Source organism: Dermacentor silvarum, chromosome 4 (genome assembly GCF_013339745.2).
Source record: "Dermacentor silvarum isolate Dsil-2018 chromosome 4, BIME_Dsil_1.4, whole genome shotgun sequence".
Classification (NCBI taxonomy): Eukaryota; Metazoa; Arthropoda; class Arachnida; order Ixodida; family Ixodidae; genus Dermacentor; species Dermacentor silvarum.
In genome coordinates this window covers 123,208,949-123,230,556 of record NC_051157.2, presented here as the reverse complement: position 1 = coordinate 123,230,556, position 21,608 = coordinate 123,208,949, and the positions used below count along the sequence as shown (strand labels likewise).

Here is a 21,608-nt window from a genome sequence, read left to right as displayed (position 1 = left end):
AGCCGAATTCCTTCAAGCTTTAGGCCAATAGCGGAATATTTTTTTTCCTTTTGAAGAGGAAGATGAAACGTAGTAAATGAAGCTGTAATAACGTCTGATGGCGCAAGCTCTACGGTCAGTGAAATCCACACGCTTGGCAATATTCCCGCCGTATAGCTGAACTATGGCAGCGCAAGAGTTCCTTCTCGTAATTTCGGCAGTAAGCAGTTTCAGTGAATGTGGTAAGGAGTGGTATGAAGACACCTGCTAATCTAGAACGCTAGTGGGGCACGTGCACAACACCCATGCCAGCAGCCACGGGGAAAACGCTGCACTGACTTCGTTTCAGAGCCGATTGAGAGGAGTGTGACGGAGCATCTCCTTGGCTTCGTCCTGTTTGCAGCCAAGTGCACTGCCTGTCGCTGGCGTCCCTGTGGAATTCTTAACCTCCGTGCGCGGGCCGCACATTCGCTGTAACGAGCGCGTCTTGAGTGTCCGTATAACTACTGTAGCAATAAAATGAAAGCTACCACGGGAATCATTACTAATTTTTTGGAATCAAGTTGGAATCATTACCAACTATAATTACTAATTTTTTCATCATCTGCAGCGCAAGATGCTTAATCGTTTTTTTTGTGTATGGTCTCGTAGCTCCAACAACGCTATTGACTTTGTCCTCTGTTTCCCTGCCCGCGGTTTCATAGTCAGGCGTAGAACAGAAGGTCCTTTGTAATCGCTTTTCGCTTTTAATTTCACGTACCTGTACTGGAGCGCAATATCATGTCTGGAAGTCAACCAGTGCGCATGTGCAACACGCCCAGTGCTTATCGCAATGCTCCTTATATACTCAGCTGCGTTTCTGAATAAAGTGCTTTTGCTACCTGCTACTCGTCTGGCTTACAGTACCAAGAGCAACTGTAGCAGTTGTGAACAGTTTAAAACTGTGTCCGCACTGTTAGTCTGTGCACCAATCCCATATTTTTGTTGCGTCGTCGTGAATTCGCCGTTATCGTGCCGTTGTTGTGAGCCTACATCCAAACTCAAGGCAGTAGCGCCAACCTGTCTAGCTCACAAGGCATAACGCGGCCAACGTGTCCTGCCGACCTGCCGAGCCTCGCTTTCTACAGAGCTCTCTTTCATCGCTCGGGTCAGCTCTCTTTTTTTTTTGCGCCTTAAGAAGCTTATCTGTCCCCTTGCTTTGTATGCGAACTGGAAAACCTCCAAATGTTCGCACCACCATATGAACGATTTAACAAGAAAAAGGCTACTTCTGCGCGTGAAGGAACGGTGGCTGCTGGTAAGTAAAACCATGTCGGCATCACGAGAACCATTGCCAATCGCGTGATACCCGTGTCATAGAAGTGTCATCGTCATTATCATCATCCGACAATATTTATGTCTACTGCAGGACGAAGGCCTCTCTCTGAGATCTCCAATTGCCCCTGTCTTGCGCTAGCTGATTCCGACTTGCGCCTGCAAACTTAATTGCCCACCTAGTTATCTGCCGTCCTCGACTTTGCTTCCCTTCTCTTGGTATCCATTCTCTAACTCTAATGGTCCACCGGTTATCCATCCTACGCATTACATGGCCTGTCCCGCTCCATTTTCCCCTCTTAATGTCAACTAGAATATCGGCTATCCCCGTTTGCTCTCTAATCCCCACCCCTCTCATCCGGTCTCTTAACGTTACGCCTAACATGTTTCGTTCCATCGCCCTTTGTGCGCTCATTGTTCTCGAGCTTCTTTCTTAACCTCCAAGTTTCTGCCCCATATGTTATCACCGGTAGAATGCAATTATTGTACACTTTCCTTTTTAACAACAGTGGCAAGCTCCCAGTCAGGATTTGTTAATGCCTGCCGCATGCACTCCAACCCAATTTTGTTCTTCTGTAAGTTTCCTTCTAATGATCATGAGTAATTGACCTTGATAAACGTACACATTTGCAGGCTCTAGAGGCTGACAGGAAATCGTGAATTCTTGTTTCCTTACCAGGCTATTGAACATTATCTTTGTCTTCTGTATATTATTCTTCAACTCCATTCTTACACTTTCTCGGTTAAGGTCCTCAATCATTTGTTGTAATTTGTCCCCATTGTTGTTGAATAGGACAATGTCATCTCCTAATCGAAGGTTTCTGAGATATTCGCCGTTGATCCTCCCTCATAAGCCTTCCCTGTCTAAGAGCTTGAATATTTCTTCTAAGCATGCAGTGAATAGCATTGGAGAGATTGTCTCTCCTTGCCTGACCCTTTCTTGATAGGTAACTTTCCATTTTTCTTGTGGAGAACCAAGGTAGCTATGGAATCCTTTAAGACACACATTGAAGTGTATCAACTCCTTGTACGCAGCTGAAAAAGTTGCAATGACGGCATGAACAACGACGGCATCACGCCAACAAGCCCATACCTCGTGAGCCAAGCTATTAGTCAACTTGGGCCACTGGGTCGGCGAAGAGGCTAGAAGAAAATTACGGAAGAACTGTTCTCACGATCTATGTCGACGACAATGCGGTTAGAAATGCAGCAACACACCGTATTTCGGAAGTCACGTTTATTTAACATTTGCAGTTGTCATTCAGAGGCTTCCGTTGCTTCGGCTACATGCGACATACCCCGGTATCGGCCCACTGTACTATGGCACTCGCTTTCCAAGGTCACCCATAAGCATGGCGGTATTCATTGTTGAAGTTGGGGGAGGTCAAGAAACTAACTGCGGTTGCAGTAAATTAAGGGGAAGGTGGCAAAATCACCTAATTTTCTTGATTAAGCTTTCTTGCCAAACGTTATGACAACACTTCCCGTTCTAGATGGCGCACTACATGACAAACGTGCCAATACGGCCAAGGACGACAAATTGTGCAAAATATTGCGATGCGTTCCTGCAACTTGTTACGGAAAGCACCAGAAGTTTGCGTTATTTTTGGCACACAATGTTTATATTTCCTTGTCAGTGAACTGTCGAAGACTCATAAATACGCGTGTTATATATCCTCTTTTCAAAATAGTCGTTGATTTGACAAACGCTTGATTGTCTAGGTATGTCAGATACGCATATTCAGCAGCTATAACAATATATAAATTCTTACTCAGGCTTCATGTAGTGGCGGCCGGACCAGTATTCGTAATTTTCATCGAGGCCCCAAGTTTCCCAACCCGGCCGAACCGTGTTGTTGAGGTATTTTTCAGCCGTTGCGGTAAGGTTCAACATTTCGCCCCTGCCTGGAGAAAAAAAGAAACTTGCTTTCGACATGCCTTCAATGTATGCTCGTACGCTGGTATCATTGTGCCTCCACTGCATTCCACGCAAAATTACACACACACACACACACACACACACACACACACACACACACACACACACACACACACACACACACACACACACACACACACACACACACACACATGCACGCACATACACACATACATACGTACGATGCAAAATCAAATATTAATGACGGCTAGCGAAAACATCACGCGCCATTCCGCTGCTGTGGAGGTGGATTTACAAGCCAAGCTGTTAGCACACGAGATAGAGGTGACACAGAGTTTCGATCAAATGTAGGAGTAAATTTGCACGGTAGTCTTCCACGTGGCATACATTCGCGTGGAAGACTACCGCCACCTCTGGGAGCGGGAGGAAACTAGACACCCCTCGACTGCACCGCCACACGGCGGAAAATAAACTCGCGCGACGGCACCGCCACGACGGGAGAGCGGAACGAAACAAGGCACGCAAATGCTTGGAACGGCGACGAAGAGAGGGCGGTGCGAGCATACACATGGTCGACGTGGGTCGCACAGCGGCAAACATTTGAGAAACCCTTATAATCTATCTGAGAGTCTACTGGTCTTTAAAATAGTGCCTATTGACATCTAAATAACCTACTGCAAATACATATCCAAGTGTTGAGACATATAAGCATTTGCTTTGAATGAAGCGATATTGCATCAAATTTGGGAGCTGAGCTTTTGCACGCGCGGATCTGATAACGGACACAAAACATGCATGCAACCCTAAACATAGACAGTTTCGCTGTGAAATGAGGATTTGCTGGATGCTACAAGACTGCTCTCATCTTGTTGCTTGTCTCACATTGCCATTGCTGTGGAAATACTCCTTTTGCTAACAAATTGCGCAATAAAATACGCAGTTTTTGTAGGCTCTTAAGCATCTATATCTGAAGCATTGACTTCTTAAGCATCGACCAATGGCCTTGAAGGTTGCGAAGAAAGCCCGGAGTCTCATACGCGACTGCAGCGCAGGGCATCTCTGAGAGGCACTCGCCTTCTTCGCAAGGTGAGAACGAATCTCAACTCCACTGAAAACGTCGCCGAAGCCTCCCAGCCGACTGCCGAAGCGTTTGAAGACGAAGCTCTACGGAACTTGGTTTCATGAGGTTTGAGGCACTTAAAGACAAAATGGTATTTACCAGTGGTTGAATGAAGACAACATTTACTTTATGATTGTTTGTACAGAAGTTGCTGGAACTTGTAAAATAAGAAGAAAGAACAACCAGAGTGAGCATACAGTACAATAACAAAACGTTTTGATTATAAACAGTTACAATAAAGTGGCAGTTTCCATATGCGTGTTTAAACTATTGTAAAATATATTAAGGAAAAAAGCAAAGAGGATCTATACTTGCTAGCAGTGATACTAGGCAAGAGTGTGTCACGGTGGCTGAGGAAGCCAGTACACTTAGCATTAGACAGCCGATGTGGAAAAATGTATAATGTAACAGAATGATATTTAAAAAGTCGCAGTTTCGTCCGAAAGGCAAAGCATCAATTGCGATTGCAAATTAGAAGTGAGGTATATGAAGCAAGGATAGCAGTTTAATTGGCCGTATAAAGTTTAAACATTCGCTTACTAACTAAATAGACAAGTACGGCGTCACGCACGCACAGGTAAACGTGAACACATCTCGCTCGATGACCGCGGCAAATCTCTGTGAAAACGCCGGAGTGAGAAAGCGAGCCAGCAGCAGCGGGTAAATTGACCTTCGCGCTGTCTCTCGTCTCGCTTCAACGCGAACTAAACGTCGAAAGCAGAGCGCTTACGAAGCTATCGTAAGTCTGCGCATACACTTTGTCCCCATCGCAGATCGCTTTGAAGATGGCGCCCATGCGCACGCGCACTTCCCCCGTATCGCAGATCACTTTCAAAATACGGCGCCCGAGCGGCCGCGCTGTGAGCAGCAGCCGACCGAGCAGAACGCACCCCCCCTCCCTCTCCGTCGCGTCGCACCCGTGCCTCGCGCGCGCGAAAGACCACCGCGCGCTTCCGGCCTGCCTTACTCCCTCGCGTGCGCTACATTGCCGGCTCACCCTCGTACGCTTTCACTCGAACACACAGCGTACGGCGCGCGGCGACGATTTTATCGCCATTGCACTTTATACGAAACCTCACGCCGACGGCGACGGTGACGACGACGCCGATGGCAGAAATACGCTTGGAGTGTCCATATAATAGCTATCTCAATAAAAAACGATATTCTTATCGTGCAAAATTAGTACTATGCAAAGGGAAGATAAAAAAATCGGCATTATGTTACACTCTTGTAAGAAGGGAAGGCGAAAGCCAGCTGCACAGGTGGTAATGCATTAAATTACATGATCCAATAGGAGGCGTCAGACTTCTTGCAAGACATAACGAGCTCCAGTGTGAAGTAAACGTATGGCGCTGTCGGTCAACATCCTCAACGACACATGCGAGCACCTAATGGACTACCTAAAAGTTATTTCTTTCTTTCGTTCTTTCTTTCTTCTTGTGTTTGTTCTTTCGCTCGTTCTTTCTTTATTTCGTTCTTTCGTTTCTTTTTTTGTTCACGACAACCATGAAGGAAACAACTTATGCGAATAGCTTGTTTGTGGAGCTTATGCGGTGAGGTGAAACGAGTACATAAGACCCCATGATGTGATGCAGTAGTCTATATGGTTGTGCATAAAGGCGTAACGTAGCGTTGGTAGTACGTGAAGATGGATGTTTAATGTAGTTTCAAAGAGGGCACATTTGCCAAAATATGTTCTCATGCCAACTGAAGAAATGTGTTCATTAAATATATGACTGTGAAAAATGACTCCAAACAGGTAACATGATTACACAAAGTAAAGGCATGCTCGTTGGTGTAGAGACAATGAGACATGACATTCCTGCTTGCCGAATAAATAAACATGAAATGTGATTTAAAAGAGCTAAAGATAGCCTGTTAACAGCAAAAGAGAATTCAGGTATGCTTGCAAATAACAAATTAACGCTTTGAGAACAGATCTGTGTAAAAAGATAACGGTGTAAACTGCATACACAATACTTTGAGCGAGAAAGGTAATATGATACATTTTGTAATATATGCCAAAAACAAAAGTTGCCCTAAAAAGGTCCTTCGGAAATACCTTTCATACTTTATGAGTGCTTAGAAAAAGATTCATCAACAAAAAGCTGCCTCCTCTAATCAAGAAGTTTCTTACCAATGATAGTGCTTGCGCAACAATTCCATAATACTTGAGCTCCAAAGCAATAACATTATGGTGAATCAAATAAAATCCCTAGCGAAATATATTGCCGCGACAACTTGGTCACATTCAAGTTGCGCGCCCTTCGTATTGGACACTGTGCACGCCGTACCGTAGTGTTGTTCAGCAACAACAGGCAGCGTTCTTCGTGGCACGAGCACCCGGTTGGACCGGGCTCGCATGCGCCACGCGCACCAGGAGCACTCGAGAAGAAAGAAGAAGACGTTTGGACGCCAGCTTTAGAACACGACTGCCGGGCATTCTTCACGACCGCAGTGACCTTTAGTTGTGGGCACAGGTTCCCCCTGAATAAATATCGTTGTTTTGTTAACCTGTGTACCTCAAGATCGTTACATTTCTGGTGGAGGTGCGGGGTATGAGTCGAAGCCCCATGAACGAAAGTCAGCGTAGCCCCGAACACCAGCGAGTCCATCCCGTGGAACTGACACCTGTGCACCAGCGGACCAGCCGCCGTCTTCGAGGTGACTCGCCCGAATTCGGCCCTCTTCTCTTCACGCCAAGGGAAATTCGGACAACGGACGCCGCCACAATGACTACCCAGGTAACACCGGCACAGCTGGTCGTAAGCCAACCTCGCAAGCCGCCAACATTCCATGGCGACTCGTTTGAAGACGTGGAAGACTGGTTGGAACTTTAATGGCGAGCTTTAATGAATGGCGATGAGAGACAGAAGCTCCGTAACGTATATTTCGCTTTGGAGGACTTCGCAAAAACGTGGTTCGAGAACCACGAACCCTCTTTGTCCTCTTGGGAGGAATTTCGACGACAACTGCTAGCAACATACGCCAGCACGGATCGTAAAGAAAAGGCGGAAATTGCACTTCAAGCGAGGAACCAGCTCACAAACGAGAGCGTGGCGATGTACATCGAGGACATGCCCCGCCTGTTCAAGCGTGCTGATCCCACCATGAATGAAGATAAGAAGCTGCGCCATCTCATGCGTGGGGTAAAGCAAGAACTCTTCGCAGTTCTCGTCCGCAACCCACCACGCACCGTCGCCGAGTTCAGAGCCGAAGCAACGACCATCGAAAAGACGCTGGAACAGCGGGCTCGGCAATACAACCAGGAGGCAAGCTGTGCACCTGCCCATGCCTTCTCTGGAGGCGTGCCGAATGACCTTGAAGGCCTGCGGGAGCTCATCCGGTCAGTGATCAGAGAAGCTAGAGCTCAACAAGTTGAAGACACCTCAGACACCAACTGCAATATCTATCGTCGACGTTGTCCGGGACGAACTGAGGCAAGTCATACGGAGTCCAGAGCGTGAGCCACAGCCGATGCGGCGCACCCCAACGTACGCCGACGTACTCAGGCAACCTGCGGTACACAGTAGTGGAGCAGTTGCCACGACCGTTCCCTACCCGCCGACAGTACGCAGTGCACCTCGTCTGATGGAACCACCGGCTGCCTATCCGCCTCCAGCACGTAGTGCACCTCGTTTTGTGGAACAAAGGCCCCGGAAAAGTGACGTCTGGCGTGACCAGGAGCGCAGGCCTCTGTGTTTTCACTGCGGAGAAGCGGGTCACCTGTATAGGTTCTGCCCGTACCGTCAAGCTGGATTAAGAGGTTTACCCTTAAGTGCACCATGCCCCCGAAACGGTGAACGGCCAGTAGAGATCGAAGAATACTTGTCCACGTGCCAAAGCCCCATTGCTCCTCGCCAACATGAATCACGGTCACCGTCGCCCATACGCTACCGATCGCCTAGCCCACCCGCGTCTCCAATATTGTCTAGGCGTCGTTCACCAAGCCCACACCAGGAAAACTGAAGCAAGCGACCTGTGGAGGTGAGGCCGCTGATAACCAGAGTTTCGAAGATCCTCCAACACGGTTCCAGTACGATGACGAGATAATTCCAGTAAACAGGTGCAGGAACGAAACGATTACATCAGATTTGCGGTTGATGGTAGATGGATGCGAGCTGAATGCCTTAGTCGACACCGGCGCTGATTATTCGGTAATAAGCTTCAAGATGGCGAAGAACCTGAAAAAAGTTGTGACGCAGTAGACTGGACCGCAGATACGTACGGCAGGCGGTCATCTTATTACGCCCCTTGGCAGATGCACCACAAGACTTACGATAAAAGGCTTCACTTATGTTGCTGACTTTATTGTACTGCCAGACTTAAAGGGAACTTATATTGGGAATGGATTTTCTACAAGCTAACGGCGCCATAACTAACCTACGTCGGTGCAGTGTCTTTCTCGACAAAACAAGCAATACCTGTGGAAGAATCGGAGGACCGACGTCTTGTTGCACTACGCGTCGTTGATGATGATGTAACTGTGCCGCCACGCTGCAGTATAATGGTTCTTGTGGATAATGAAACATTTTGCGACCGCGAAGGCATAGCGGATGGAAACATAGAGCTCTTTTTGAACAAAGGTATATGCGTGGCTCGGGGTCTTGTGCACTTAAGCAGCGGCCGTGCAAATGTCGCACTTGCGAATTTCGGAAATGAATTCCAACACATCGCACAAGGAACAGCTATTGCCTTTTTCCACGAGTTCTGTGTAGCGACCGAATTATGCAGCCTAACGACAACGTCAACTGCTCTGTCAGGAACCTGCAGTGTCGACAGATCGATTACCGTCAACCCAAGGCTCCCAGAAGCCCAAAAGAAACAGATACATGACCTGATAAAGGATTTTTCTGACTGCTTCTCTACTTCATCGAAGGTACGGCGCACATCTGTTGCAAAGCACAGAATCATAACAGAGGACGCCACAAGACAAGTATGCCAGCACCCGTATCGAGTTTCACCAAAAGAAAGGGAGGTCATCAAGAAGCAAGTAGAGGAGATGCTTTCAGATGACGTTATTCAGCCTTCCAGCAGTCCATGGGTGTCTCCCGTAGTGCTCGTTAAGAAAAAAGATAACACACTTCGATTCTGCGTTGACTACAGTAAATTGAACAGCGTAACTAAACGGGATGTATACCCCCTGCCGCGCATCGACGATACGTTAGATCGGCTCAGATGTACAAAGTTTTTCTCCTCCCTGGATCTCAAGAGTGGCTATTGGCAAATAGAGGTGGATGAGCGGGACCGTGAAAAGACAGCATTCGTAACCCCTGACGGCCTCTACGAATTTAAAGCGCTCCCATTCGGCCTCTGTTCGGCGCCTGCAACGTTCCAGCGAATGATGGACACTGTGCTCGCTGGATTGAAATGGCAGTCGTGCTTAGTGTATTTGGATGATGTGGTTGTATTTTCCGCAACATTTGACCAACATCTAAAGCGACTGCGACTAGTATTAGAAGCTATTCGCGCCGCAGACTTGACAATTAAGCCGGAAAAATGTCAATTCGGCTTCAATGAACTTCGGTTTCTCGGACACGTCATCAGAGCTGAAGGCGTTCGGCCAGATCCGGAAAAGACAGCAGCCGTTGCGAGGTTCCCGACACCCACAGACAAAATATCAGTGCGACGTTTTTTTGGGTTTATGCGCCTACTACAGAAGATTTGTGGAAAACTTCTCAAAGATTGCTGAGCCCCTTACAATACTAACAAGAGAAGATGTGCCTTTCATGTGGAAAAGCGAAGAGCAAGACGCCTTTGACGAGTTAAGGAAACGCCTGCAAGCTTCTCCAATCCTTGCCCATTTTGATGAGACAGCCGACACTGAAGTTCACACCGATGCGAGTAACGTCAGCCTCGGTGCCATACTAGTGCAGTGGAAGAACAGCCAGGAGAAAGTAATTGCTTATGCCAGCCGTAAGCTCTCTAAAGCAGAGGCAAACTACTCGGCAACCGAGAAAGAGTGTCTAGCAGTCATTTGGGCAATATGTAAATTTCGACCCTACCTCTATGGTAGACCATTCAGAGCAGTCAGTGATCACCATTCGCTTTGCTGGCTGGCGCATCTCAAGGATCCATCCGGACGACTAGCAAGATGGAGCCTTAGGCTGCAAGAGCACGATATTACTGTCGTATACCGATCCGGGAGGAAACACAGCGATGCCGACTGCTTGTCACGCGCACCAGTCGAGACAACGGTGTCTGAAGAAGATGATTTCCCGTTCCTTGGCATTGTTCACGCGTCACAAATCGCTCAACAACAACGAGATGACCCGGAATTGCTACCACTTATACAGCGCCTGGAGGGACTCGACGTTCAACTCCCGTGTATTTTCTCTAGAGGGCCATCCTCGTTCTGTCTGCGAGGAAGTGTCCTCTACAAGAGAAACTTCGCGAACAGCGAGACAAAGTTTTTACTTGTCGTACCCACAGCTATGCGAGAAGAAATTTTGCGTGCATGTCACGATGAACCCTCATCTGGACACATGGGCGTGAGCCGTACATTCGCCAGGATTCGTCTGAAGTACTACTGGCCTAAGTTATTAGCATCCGTGCAGCACTATGTCAAAACTTGTCGCGAGTGTCAAAGGCGCAAGGCTCCGTCCGTAAAACCGGCAGGCCTCCTCCAGCCAATAGAGCCACCAAAAGCCCCGTTCCAACAAGTCGGTATGGACCTCCTTGGACCCTTCCCAACATCATCTTTAGGCAAAAAGTGGATAGTTGTGGCCACGGACTGACTCGTTACGCAGAAACTGATTCCCTGTACAGTGCAACGGCTGTCGAAGTGGCAAAATTCTTTGTCAACAATATCATGCTCAGGCGTGGCGCTCCCACAGTTGTTATTACCGATCGTGGAACAGCCTTTACTGCGGACCTAATGAAATGCTTGTTGCAAATGACACATACTGATCACAGGAGAACTACGGCGTACCACCCTCAGACAAACGGTTTAACTGAACTTCTCAACAGAACACTAGCTGACATGCTTTCGATGTATGTCGATGTGGAACATAGGCTGTGGGACGAAATTTTGCCGTACATCACCTTCGCATATAATACGAAGGTGATACGAAGACGACGACGCTTCCGTGACTGGGCGGATGTGTCAATCCTTGTCAATCATGTACATATTGTAAATACATTTCCCGTCTTGCTTCCTCCCTCCGTCACATATTATATCAGAACAGTTGGGATGCGGACCGTCTTTATTAGAATAGTAGTGCTGCTTCGCCAATGGTGTAAGGTCGATCGGAATCATTCGCACAAATCTTGGCACTGGCATACATTACATAATGCACGATGACATCGCTTGGTTTATGCCAGTTTTTAACGAATGATGTGAACAGCGATGTCGTCAGGGCTTTTAGTACCAAAAGCATAATAATATTGTAATGCTGTTCAGCGCATATTTTATTAATTTTTATGGATCAAACATGGCGCTTTACAAGCGCTTTAAAAACGAACTAGAGCGCTGCCCGGGAAATGTATTTCTTAACTCATGTAACGCTCTGCATCTGGTCTTTGCGTAAAATGTAAAACTACTGAGCTGTAGATAAAAAGTACAGCAAAAAATAGTAATCGTCGCAATTTTGATGATTAGCTTTTGAGATGTATTTTCGCTACCTACATAAACTTCCTGGCTTACCCAAATGTACAATTTGGTTTGCCTGGTTGCTGCGTTGTGCAGTCACGTTTGGGAAAATCTAAAATTGAATCGGCTTGCGTAACTCTGCAAGCACTGTGCGCTACATGTGTCGAAAAATCACCGTGATGAGCTCGTTGAAAGCTATAATTTATCAGTGTATATGAGCACATTGAAAAACCTATTTATAGAGAGGCAAACTGAGCAGTATGTGATGCTTTTGTAGAAATCAATTGATTAGTCATAGACAACTTCCTAGGTGTGAAGGCCTGCGAAGTGTGATTTTTAATTGTTTTCTGAACCGCTTAAGCATATGGGTAAAGTTGCACCTTGGTGTAATTTCCTTAATGCACTTTTTGAATGGAGGCACGAAGTGAAATTTAGTCACTGTACGGAGACGAGTGGCATGGTGTGTCCATGAAGAAAGAATACGATTTGCCAAGGAGAGCGCGTGGCTGGTTCGGACAGCCATTTTGTGTGTCTAGCGCTGCTACAATTTGTAAATGCGTGTAAATAATCTTCGCTTAACTATTTCTACCCCGTGATAGTTTGCTGGAGGTGCAGGGTATTGCCAAGAGACCACGGAGCTTTGCAGCATTCGTCGTCTCGGTATGAAGAACATGACGGAGGAGGCCAGACCTGCCCGAGCGGCAACAACCCCAACCATTGTCCTGGCGTATCCTAAAGATCCAGGAACGTTCTGTGGAAAGATAACGTCGACGTGGAATCTTGCATCGCCTTGTATGAGCATGTGAGTGCACGCAACAAGCTGGATGCCCCAACAAGATGTTGGGAGATTTGATGTTCTACTTGCAAGGCACGGCGGGGGTGTGGTTTGAGAATCAGGAAGATGAGCTAACTGACTGGGAGACGTGTAAGCAGAAGCTGAAGGACTTGTTTGGCCGTACATTCGGGCGGAAGAACGCCGCTAAGAAAAACCTAGCGACTCATGCGCAAACTTCCACGGAATCGTACGTCGCTTATATCCAGGACGTGTTTGCTCTATCCCACAAGGCTGACAATTACATGTGCAAGTCGGACAAGGTCGGGCATGTTTTGAAGGGTATCGCTGGCGATGCTTTCAATCTGCTAATGTGTAAGAGCTATGCAATAGTCGGTGATATTATCAAGGAGTGCCAACGCTTTGAGCAGGCAAAGAGCCGCCGCATTGTAACGTTGCCAACATCGTTCGCCCGGTTGCTGAACAAAGGTGCGACGTCATCATGCGAGTACAGCAGAATGCAGCGACCATCGACTTCGGAAGACGTGACACGAATTTTGCGGCGCGACATTGACGCAATGTCCAGGCTATCGAAACTTGGGCGAGTGGCGAACTTCATATGATCAACCAATCTGCTTTGCCTGCCACTGAATTGGTCACATTGCTCCCCATAATCGCTGTTGTGAACATCTCAGCCAAGTTCTGCTGTCGTACGCGGTCCGTTGAGCTCGCAAGCGAAACACGAAGTCACCTTTCTCTCAAACGCTCTCGTTTCAAAAGACCGCATGATCCTCGTTCTTTTCTGTGTGCTTTATTTCGTAATAAAGCATACCCCAATACGCGGCTGCTATTCGTCGCTGTGGCCGGCTGCACTGCGGCCGCCGCGGGGTGCCACCACGAGTCCACTGGCTAAGCGCACTGCGTCTCTCTGCCGACAACCGCGTTTGGCTTACCTATAGCACGGCGTAGGCACCCAATCGGAAATTTCAACTGCATGCCATGGTGACGTCTCGGAGGTCATGATGACGTCTCCGCCTTAGCCTTCGCAGTGCAAGGCATTGGAGGAGGAATGGGAGCACAACGAAGGCCGTGTTTCATTGCCGATAACTCCGCTTCTGCTGAACTCATTGAAGTACTTTTTGTGGCAAAGTGATTCTGAAATAGCCTATTTTCACTGCAGTTGTCTTTCTCCACTTCGATAAAAAGTAGCTCAGGGCCCCTTTAAAGCTGTTCTTATCTAATTTTTACGCCAGTAAATATTACTTCGATGGACACGTGTCAGATTAATCTTGAATAAATCTAGTTTGAAGGATATCACTTTAATAAAGCTACGAGCCCCGATGAGATATTAACTTTAAATATATGCGGCATATGAGGTTGGTCATGTCAAAGTATAAAATAATTATTTTGAAGTACTCGTAAATATGTGTATTACCTTGCTACAGATTCGGGGCAGCATGTTCCAAATAACTCCTTTATTCACTGTCCTTCAGCAGTGAATAAAGGAGTTATTTGTAACATGCTGCCCGACCATTCACTGTCGTTTGTGCCTCATAATTAGAACTGGTTTTGGCACGTAAAACCCCAGAAAGAAGATTCACTGTCCTTTATGGTTCATCGGCTACAATTCCTCTACGGCACTAAATCATTCATGTCAGCGGAAGAGCCGTATCAGCGGCGACGCTCAAGCGATGCACTGCCCTTTGCGGAGCTTCTGAAGGCCATAAGCAAATGACAGCTGCGTCACTAGGGGTCGGGTGACCAGATTTAACCGCTGACCTCGCTCATTGAAAATGTCGCTACTGACGTGCGTGGTGTATTCCTAAAGATGTCAGCTCGGCTGGCGGGGGTTGTTCACTACTTCGACATTTTATTTTAGGGCGTCACTTCTATCTCCCTGCGGGTTACTATCTTATTATTAGTATTTATTTTTTTCTGCGAACCTTCGGGGGTTTGCAACCGTTGTGTTACCAGCAAGCCTGTGTATTTACCGGCGAAGTAGCTGAAGACGCCCTTCGTGTGTGGCTACCATTTGTAACCATTTCCAGCATAATTAGCTTGGTTTCTATGTACGTCCTGCTTAGAAGAATGGGGAAGCCGTGTTCACTTTTGTTACGAAAGCATAAACCTCGCCATGCAAAAAAAAAACCCAACTTAATCGACCTACTTTGCGCATTCGCACTCCTAAGAGAGATATTGGTATTTCTCCCCTCGCACTGAAAGATGTATCTAATAATGCTCAGACTTCCTATAGAGGAGAAGAAAAAAAAACCAACCCGGCGCCTTTCGACACGCACTTCATAGCTCTTACAAAAGCTCGCTGTGCTGCCGCGAGCGGGCTTACCTGCATCGAGTGTTGCTATGTTTGGAGGCGCCAATCATGTGTTCAAGCATGGCCCTAGAGAATTCGTTTACCACCGCGCATATTGCGCACTGAAGAAGTGACAACATTCATTCGTAGCAGCCGTTGTACCTGGCTACATGGGAAGAGTGGCTTCCCATTTTCAATTACCGAACGCGCCTTTGCGCTGCTTTGCATGCCTGTTGGTATGCAAGCTTTATGGTTTTTTGTCAAAAGCTATCATGATCATGCATTTATTTACGGGGAGTGAACTTCGAAATGTAAACTTTGCGTTGTCACCGGTCGTAGATACGCGGTCGCTTAGCTTGCGACACAGAGAGCAGAGTGTGGGCAATCTGTCGTTTGTGGTTGACCCGCTCATTATCGTCACGCGCGCACTCGCCATGGTGGCGTAGCAGACGAAAGGAAGGTTTCGAGTGATAATGTAGGTTCTCGGCCAAATAATATTAAAAATAAAGAAAATAAACAGCAGTGTCGTACCAAGAAATGGTAAATGCAAACGTTGTATCAGGTAAGGCGAGATCCCAGTTACCATGATCAGTGGAGACGTACATTGCGAGCACCTCGGTCAGTGTACCATTAAGGTGTGCAATCGAACCTTCGGTCTGCGGATGGTCGTATTTGGTCAATTTGTGTTGGATAGAGCATTAGCGGACGATTTAGTGAATAACCCGAAACAAAGAGATAAGGCAGCGATCCGTGATTAATTCATGCGAACTGCTGAGGTGCAAAATAACGCCGTTGTGGAGAAAGTGTGCAGTGTCAGACGCGCAGCTGGTGGGGAGTGCTCGGGTGATGGCATACCTAGTGGCATTATCCATGGCTACGGCAACGCATTTGTTCACAGAGGCAGGTGTCGGAAACCAACTCAAAAAGTCGCTGCTTCGCCCGAAAGGCGAAGCATCAATTGCGATAGCAAATTAGTAGAGAGTTTTATAGAGTAAGGATAGTTTTATCGGCTGCATGAAGTTGGACACATTCGCTTACCAACTGAACTACAAGCATGGTGTCAGCGCGCAGAAGCAAACATAAATAGGTCACACGCGATGACCACAGACAACCACTGCCAAAACGCTGGCGTGAGCAAGAGCGGCCGCAGCAGCCACTGAAGGTTCCTGCGGTCTATCGCTTCAACGGAAACTGAGCGGCGAAAGCACAGCGCATACAAAGTAGGAGCCCTGTGCAGATCGCTGTCAAGATACGGTGCGCGCAGCAGCCCGGAGCCGCGCAAAGTACAAGTACGCAGTTTCTGGCAGAGTGGAAGCCGCGCCCCCTCACTCCCGCGCTGCCTTCCCACTCTACTCCTTTCACGTGTGATATTCAGTCGACAGTTGCCCTTGCGCCCGGTCGCAAGATACGCAGTTGGTGCCGCTGCACAGCATCGCTCCCCCTCCCATCCCCCCATGGCGTTTTGCACGACGAAAGACCGCGTTTGCTTTCCGCCGTGCATTCGCTCTCCGTGAAAGCCCGCGCCCCTCACGCCCTTTCACTGGCACATACAGCATACGGCGTGCGGCGACGATTTTATCGCCTTTGGAATTTATGCGGAACCTCACGGCGAAGGCGACGGCGACACCGACGGCATAAATCCGCTTGGAGTGTCCATATAATTCAATATTAAATCCAAACCAACATCGAGAAATGGCTAGTCCCGGATATAAATTGGCTCTAGGTGGGCGCCAGGCATGGCCACTTGTCTCTTGCGGTACTGACATTCCTCGAAAGCGGCAACGTAACGCTGAAAGGAGCGGCCACGAGACTTGTCCAACAGAATCACCGGGGAAAACGGTCGTAATTGTGCGGACGACTCCTAGATGTCCAGTGGTTGGCCCTACCTGCGGTTTGTGCACAACATTCAAACCCAAGTGCTTCGGTATGAGGAGGAGCAGTTAAATGCCGTCGGGCAAACAGAAACGTTGATATTGGGGAATGTCCAGTATAGCGACCACGCGCAGCTTTGCGTTAGAACGGTCCGATTCAAGGCGATCCCAGAGCGTCGGTAATCAGGCTTAATGACTTTGCTCGTTGTGATTGTGGAGAAGCTCAGAGGTGGATAAGATGCAGCCGCCAAGCACAGTCTCCACGACGTGAGTATTATCAACGCGATACCGCGGCAAACAAAGTATTGGTGCAGGTAGCCGGACTTGCATGTCACTGAGTGCGATTACTCTTGAATGCGTAAAACCCAGCCAGCAAGCCATTCCGCGTGGTCTTTCAAGCTTGACAACCAGGAGCAGGCATGATGATCAGTGACCACAAGAAAGAACTGGCCGTAAGTGTAAGTGCAAAATTTGGCAACACCCCAGACTAGAGCAAGACGCTGCTGCTCTCTAATGGTGTAGCTGGGTTCTGCTGTGAATAGAAGACGACTGGTGTATGCAAAAACATTATGAAGGCCTAATTGTCGTTGAGCCAAGACTGCTCTGTCGTAGCGACCACTCGCGTCCGCGCGCACTCTGGTTAGGGCAGCTGGGTCAAAATATAAGAGAATAGGCGATGTTGTGAGCCTTGTGACTAGCTCGATTGTCTTGTAGAAGACCCCATCAAAAGGCTTGCGAAAATCAGTCAAGGGCCACGCTAAGATGGCGGCAGAAATAGTAGCACAACTGTATTAAGCTGTGCGCATCTTACGCCGAGCGAGAAACTGGAAAGTCAATGACAGCACGAGTTTTGTCTGTCTGCATAAAAGTACAGCACCTTCAATTTAAAAAGTTCGTCGGGAGGGAAAAGCGCAGTCTTTTCGCGATGCACAGGGTCATCTACTTTGAGGGGAAGCGCTTCGTTACGATTCAAAGAGGTGTAGCCTCTATGTAGCCTCATTACCTCTATGTTGTCTTCATTTTCCTGTTCTAAAGCTGCATTTTTGCTTTCGAGCACCAGCCTGAATTGGTCTGCTTTTACCCTTACTGCGTCTAGGTTGCAATTGGCCTGTTTCTTCTTGACTAATTTTATTCTTTCTCTCTTCAAATTAAGAGATATCCTAAACCTCACTAGCCTATGGTCACAGCACTTTACCCTACCTAACAATTCTACTTCCTGCACTATGCCGGGGTCGTCAGAGAGTATGAAATCTATTTCATTCCTTGTTTCTCCATTAGGGCTTTTCCAGGTCCACTTCCTGTTGCTGAGCTTCCTGAAGAAAGTATTCATTATTCGGAGCCTATTCTTTCCCGCGAATTCTACCAACATCTCTCCTCTAGCGTTCCTAGAACCGATGCCGTAGTTGCCAATTGCTTGCCAATTGTTTAAGGGATTGTAATTTACGCAAAAGCACCTGGTCATCTTTTTTCTTTACTAAAGCAGCATGTGAAGCCCAAAAACTGGACGACGGCCCAATGATGATCTTGGAAAGCATTTTGAAGCGAACCTTGTACTGCTACACAAGTGTCGGTGCCGTTGTAGGTTGACCACAAAAAAAAAAGCCTGTCGCGCTGTTGAAATACGGGAGGCACGCGCCCGTAACACGTGACGGGAGCTACCCTATCAGGAGCGGGCACGCGCCGGGGGAAGGGCAAGGGAAGGAAATGGCCTCGCGTGTATTGCATCGGGTCTCCTTTTCAGTACACGCTCGGCAAACGGATGGGAAGGTTCACGTTGTTTGGTCGGCGGCGGAACAGACCGCTTTCGACGAGAAACGCCATCACCGTAGCCGGGAGCAGGCTAGGCCACAGCGGCAGGCAGCGGATCCCACGTTAAAATCCCGTCTTACCGAAGCCCTGCGCCAACGAAGCGCAGTGAACCCCGAGGCCAAGGAACGCGACACCCAATTTTGAGGGTACGACAAGCTTCGCTTGCCCCCCTGTTCCCGGTAGGGGAAGGGTCTTATATTTTATAACCTCCGCTTGAATGATTTCGCGCTTCACCACGGAGACGCGATACGGGCTAACATGATTAGGGTACGGGCTGCCATACGGGCTGCCATACGGGCTGCTATGCGCAGTTGTTATTGCGGTGCGCGACGACTGGTGTTCGGCCTTATGGTCGGTTATTGATGTCTGACAGATTGCTCTACGCAGTGAAAATTCGACAGACGTCTTCAGTCTTCTGAGGAAAGAGTATCAAGCCTATCGTTCCCGAAGGTATCATTGCCATAGAATGAACTTTGCTCGATGATTTCAAGCTTGCAGGAAGCGTACACGATAAACTTAGCACGAGTTCAACCTGGATGGCGTATATTTTGGCGATTATTATGCCCGAAAGGAGAAAATGTGATGTGAACCCGAAAATCAGAAGATGAAATCAGTGAAACTGAGGCGACCTTGGCACTTATCATTTCAATCTGAAGCAAGAAATACACAATTGAGACAAAATAAACTCAAGGATAAGTATCGGGTCATTTGGACAGCGGTGAACGGACCCGAAATGGCTACAGCAGGACGACTGACATTGTTGACACGGGCAGCACAAATAACGACTACTGCAGTCAACGTACCATTGGCAACCCAAAAGGCACGTTTCGTGGCAGGCGTGAGGAGCTTCTTGAGGCTGCGGCGCAAGTTGCAGGAATATTGCAGGAATAGAGTTGACGGCGCTCAATGGTACCTGCTCACAGCTTGAACCTAGAGATAATCATTGCAAGTGTGGCCGATTCGTTGGCTCTTGTGGCGGTAGGGCTCCCGCAAAGGCAATATGTGTTAGTGAAACTTTAATGCGAAGAAAATATGCGATGAACCCAAATGCACTTCCAAACTGCAACTTTCTTCGTCTTAGCTAACAGTGGGTTATAGGTTTTTATTATTGAATATCCATAAGTAGCAATAATTGTAACTTACCTTCTTTTACAGCAACCTAGAAAGACAAAAAAAGTGTCCTTTGTTACTTTAGATCCTTACGCAGACGCCTACACTAGTTCTGTAGAACGGCGTCACAAAACCAAAATACGCGTATATGCTCTCAAAAGGTAGCTCTGACTATGCATGAACGTTCCGTCTGACTTCTGAGGCTGCGTAAATGAGAAGACGAATTTGTTAGTGATATGGCTATCAATACAGTTTATCTCGTGAAGTTGTTTCCAACGTTTTCTTATATGGAAAGTCAACGTGTATATGTAAGTTAATGGGACACAGCTATCAGAGTAACGAATAGTAGAGCTGCCGGCACACATTATATTAAACAAGAACCCGGAGGATCGGTTCTCGAACACGCCTTTAATAGGCACGGGCTAGCTCGTTCCAGTACTTCGTACACGTCTGTCTCGCACTTCATCCAAACCCACACCCCGTTCCTTTATTTTGAACATTCTCCCGCTGGAGGGGAAGAAAGTAGTTGAAATCATCTGTTAGCTCCCAATGTGCACAAGGTCTGTACCGGGTGGTTGACCAGGCGGTCGGTACACACGGAGCAGGCTGTGACCGCTTCATCTCGCCCAAAATGCAGCGCAGTCACTCGCCCAGGTTTCCACAACGTTGGTAAAGTGTTCTCATCGTTTAATATCACAAAGTCGTCGACGTGAATCTGCGGAAACGATTGGTTTGAGCGGTGGTGTGGTGATCAGAGCAGCAACATGTATGCCCGTTGCCATCTTAGCCAAAGTTCTATGGTGAAACGCCTCCTGTACTGAGCACACCGTTGTAGCTCAGTGTAAGGCGATGCCTCTGCTGTTGCATCGCTTCTCGGCCGGACGATCATTCGTGTTCCAAACAGAATGTGCACCGGCTGTAAAGTCTGCAGCTTGTTGGGGTCATCCTCAAGGTACCGCAAGGGTCTGCTGTTAATTACAGCCTCAACTTCGAATTAAAGCATGATTAGTTCCTCTGTGTCGATGCTATTACGCCCTCGAGACAATTTCAAAGCATTCTTGGTCGGCCAAAAAGGCGCTCCCACCATCTAGCCCCCCCCCCCCCCCCCATCCCTCAGGGAGTTCGTTCTTTTTAAACTTCCAATGTATACGCATTTTGGTGACATACTCTTGTAGCACAGGGTCCAGTGGCTTGAAGCTCCGCGCATAACAATGGAACGTCTGGCCGTTGTCGAGTACACCATTGTTGCAACACGTCGCCGCGCGACAAGCTGACAAATGGCAAGAAGTGTGATCGCCGCTGCCATATCTGACGTTAGCTTGAAGTAGATAGCACATGCTATGGAGCATGAAAATATCAGGATGGGGGCCTTGGCTGAGTCACCGGCTGCACAGACATAAAGCGACCCGCAGTAGCCGATTTCGACAACTGAAAACACATGTGCCTCTGTTATCCGCTATGGCGGTAAAGGTGCCATTGCGGCAGATTATGTAATCAGCCACGGTCTTATGCAGGACAAACATTTGGATAACACAGTCTTTACTGTCTTCCATTCCTTCAATATCCCGAATCTTTCGCGAAGATCAGACAGCGTGAGCTCCACGCCGCCATGAAGTTTGCGAAGATGAGCTGCTTGCACGACAAGCGCGGTGAACTTCTGGATGGCAGGCAAGAGAATAGGATGCTGAATGTCAGCACAGGAGTTGAGCAGGTCCAGCCGTCAACCGACATAAAGCAGACCACCTGCAACCATGAATGGGGCCAAGCGAAGGACCGGTGACGCTGATGGCAGTTACTGTCCATCCTGGAGAGCTCAGACTGCTGTTGTGAA

At 47.9% G+C, this 21,608-nt stretch overlaps 1 protein-coding gene across 5 annotated transcripts in view; it reads right to left on the bottom strand.

Moving 5' to 3' along the window:
- Positions 1-21,608, bottom strand: part of LOC119450612 (uncharacterized) — a 107,964-nt gene that overhangs the window by 27,857 nt on the left and 58,499 nt on the right. For all 5 annotated transcript variants that reach the window (XM_049666030.1, XM_049666026.1, XM_049666027.1 and 2 more), the window contains exon 3: positions 3,066-3,194. In XM_049666030.1, the coding sequence (XP_049521987.1) occupies positions 3,066-3,194 (129 nt within the window). The remainder of the gene's footprint in view (positions 1-3,065; positions 3,195-21,608) is intronic.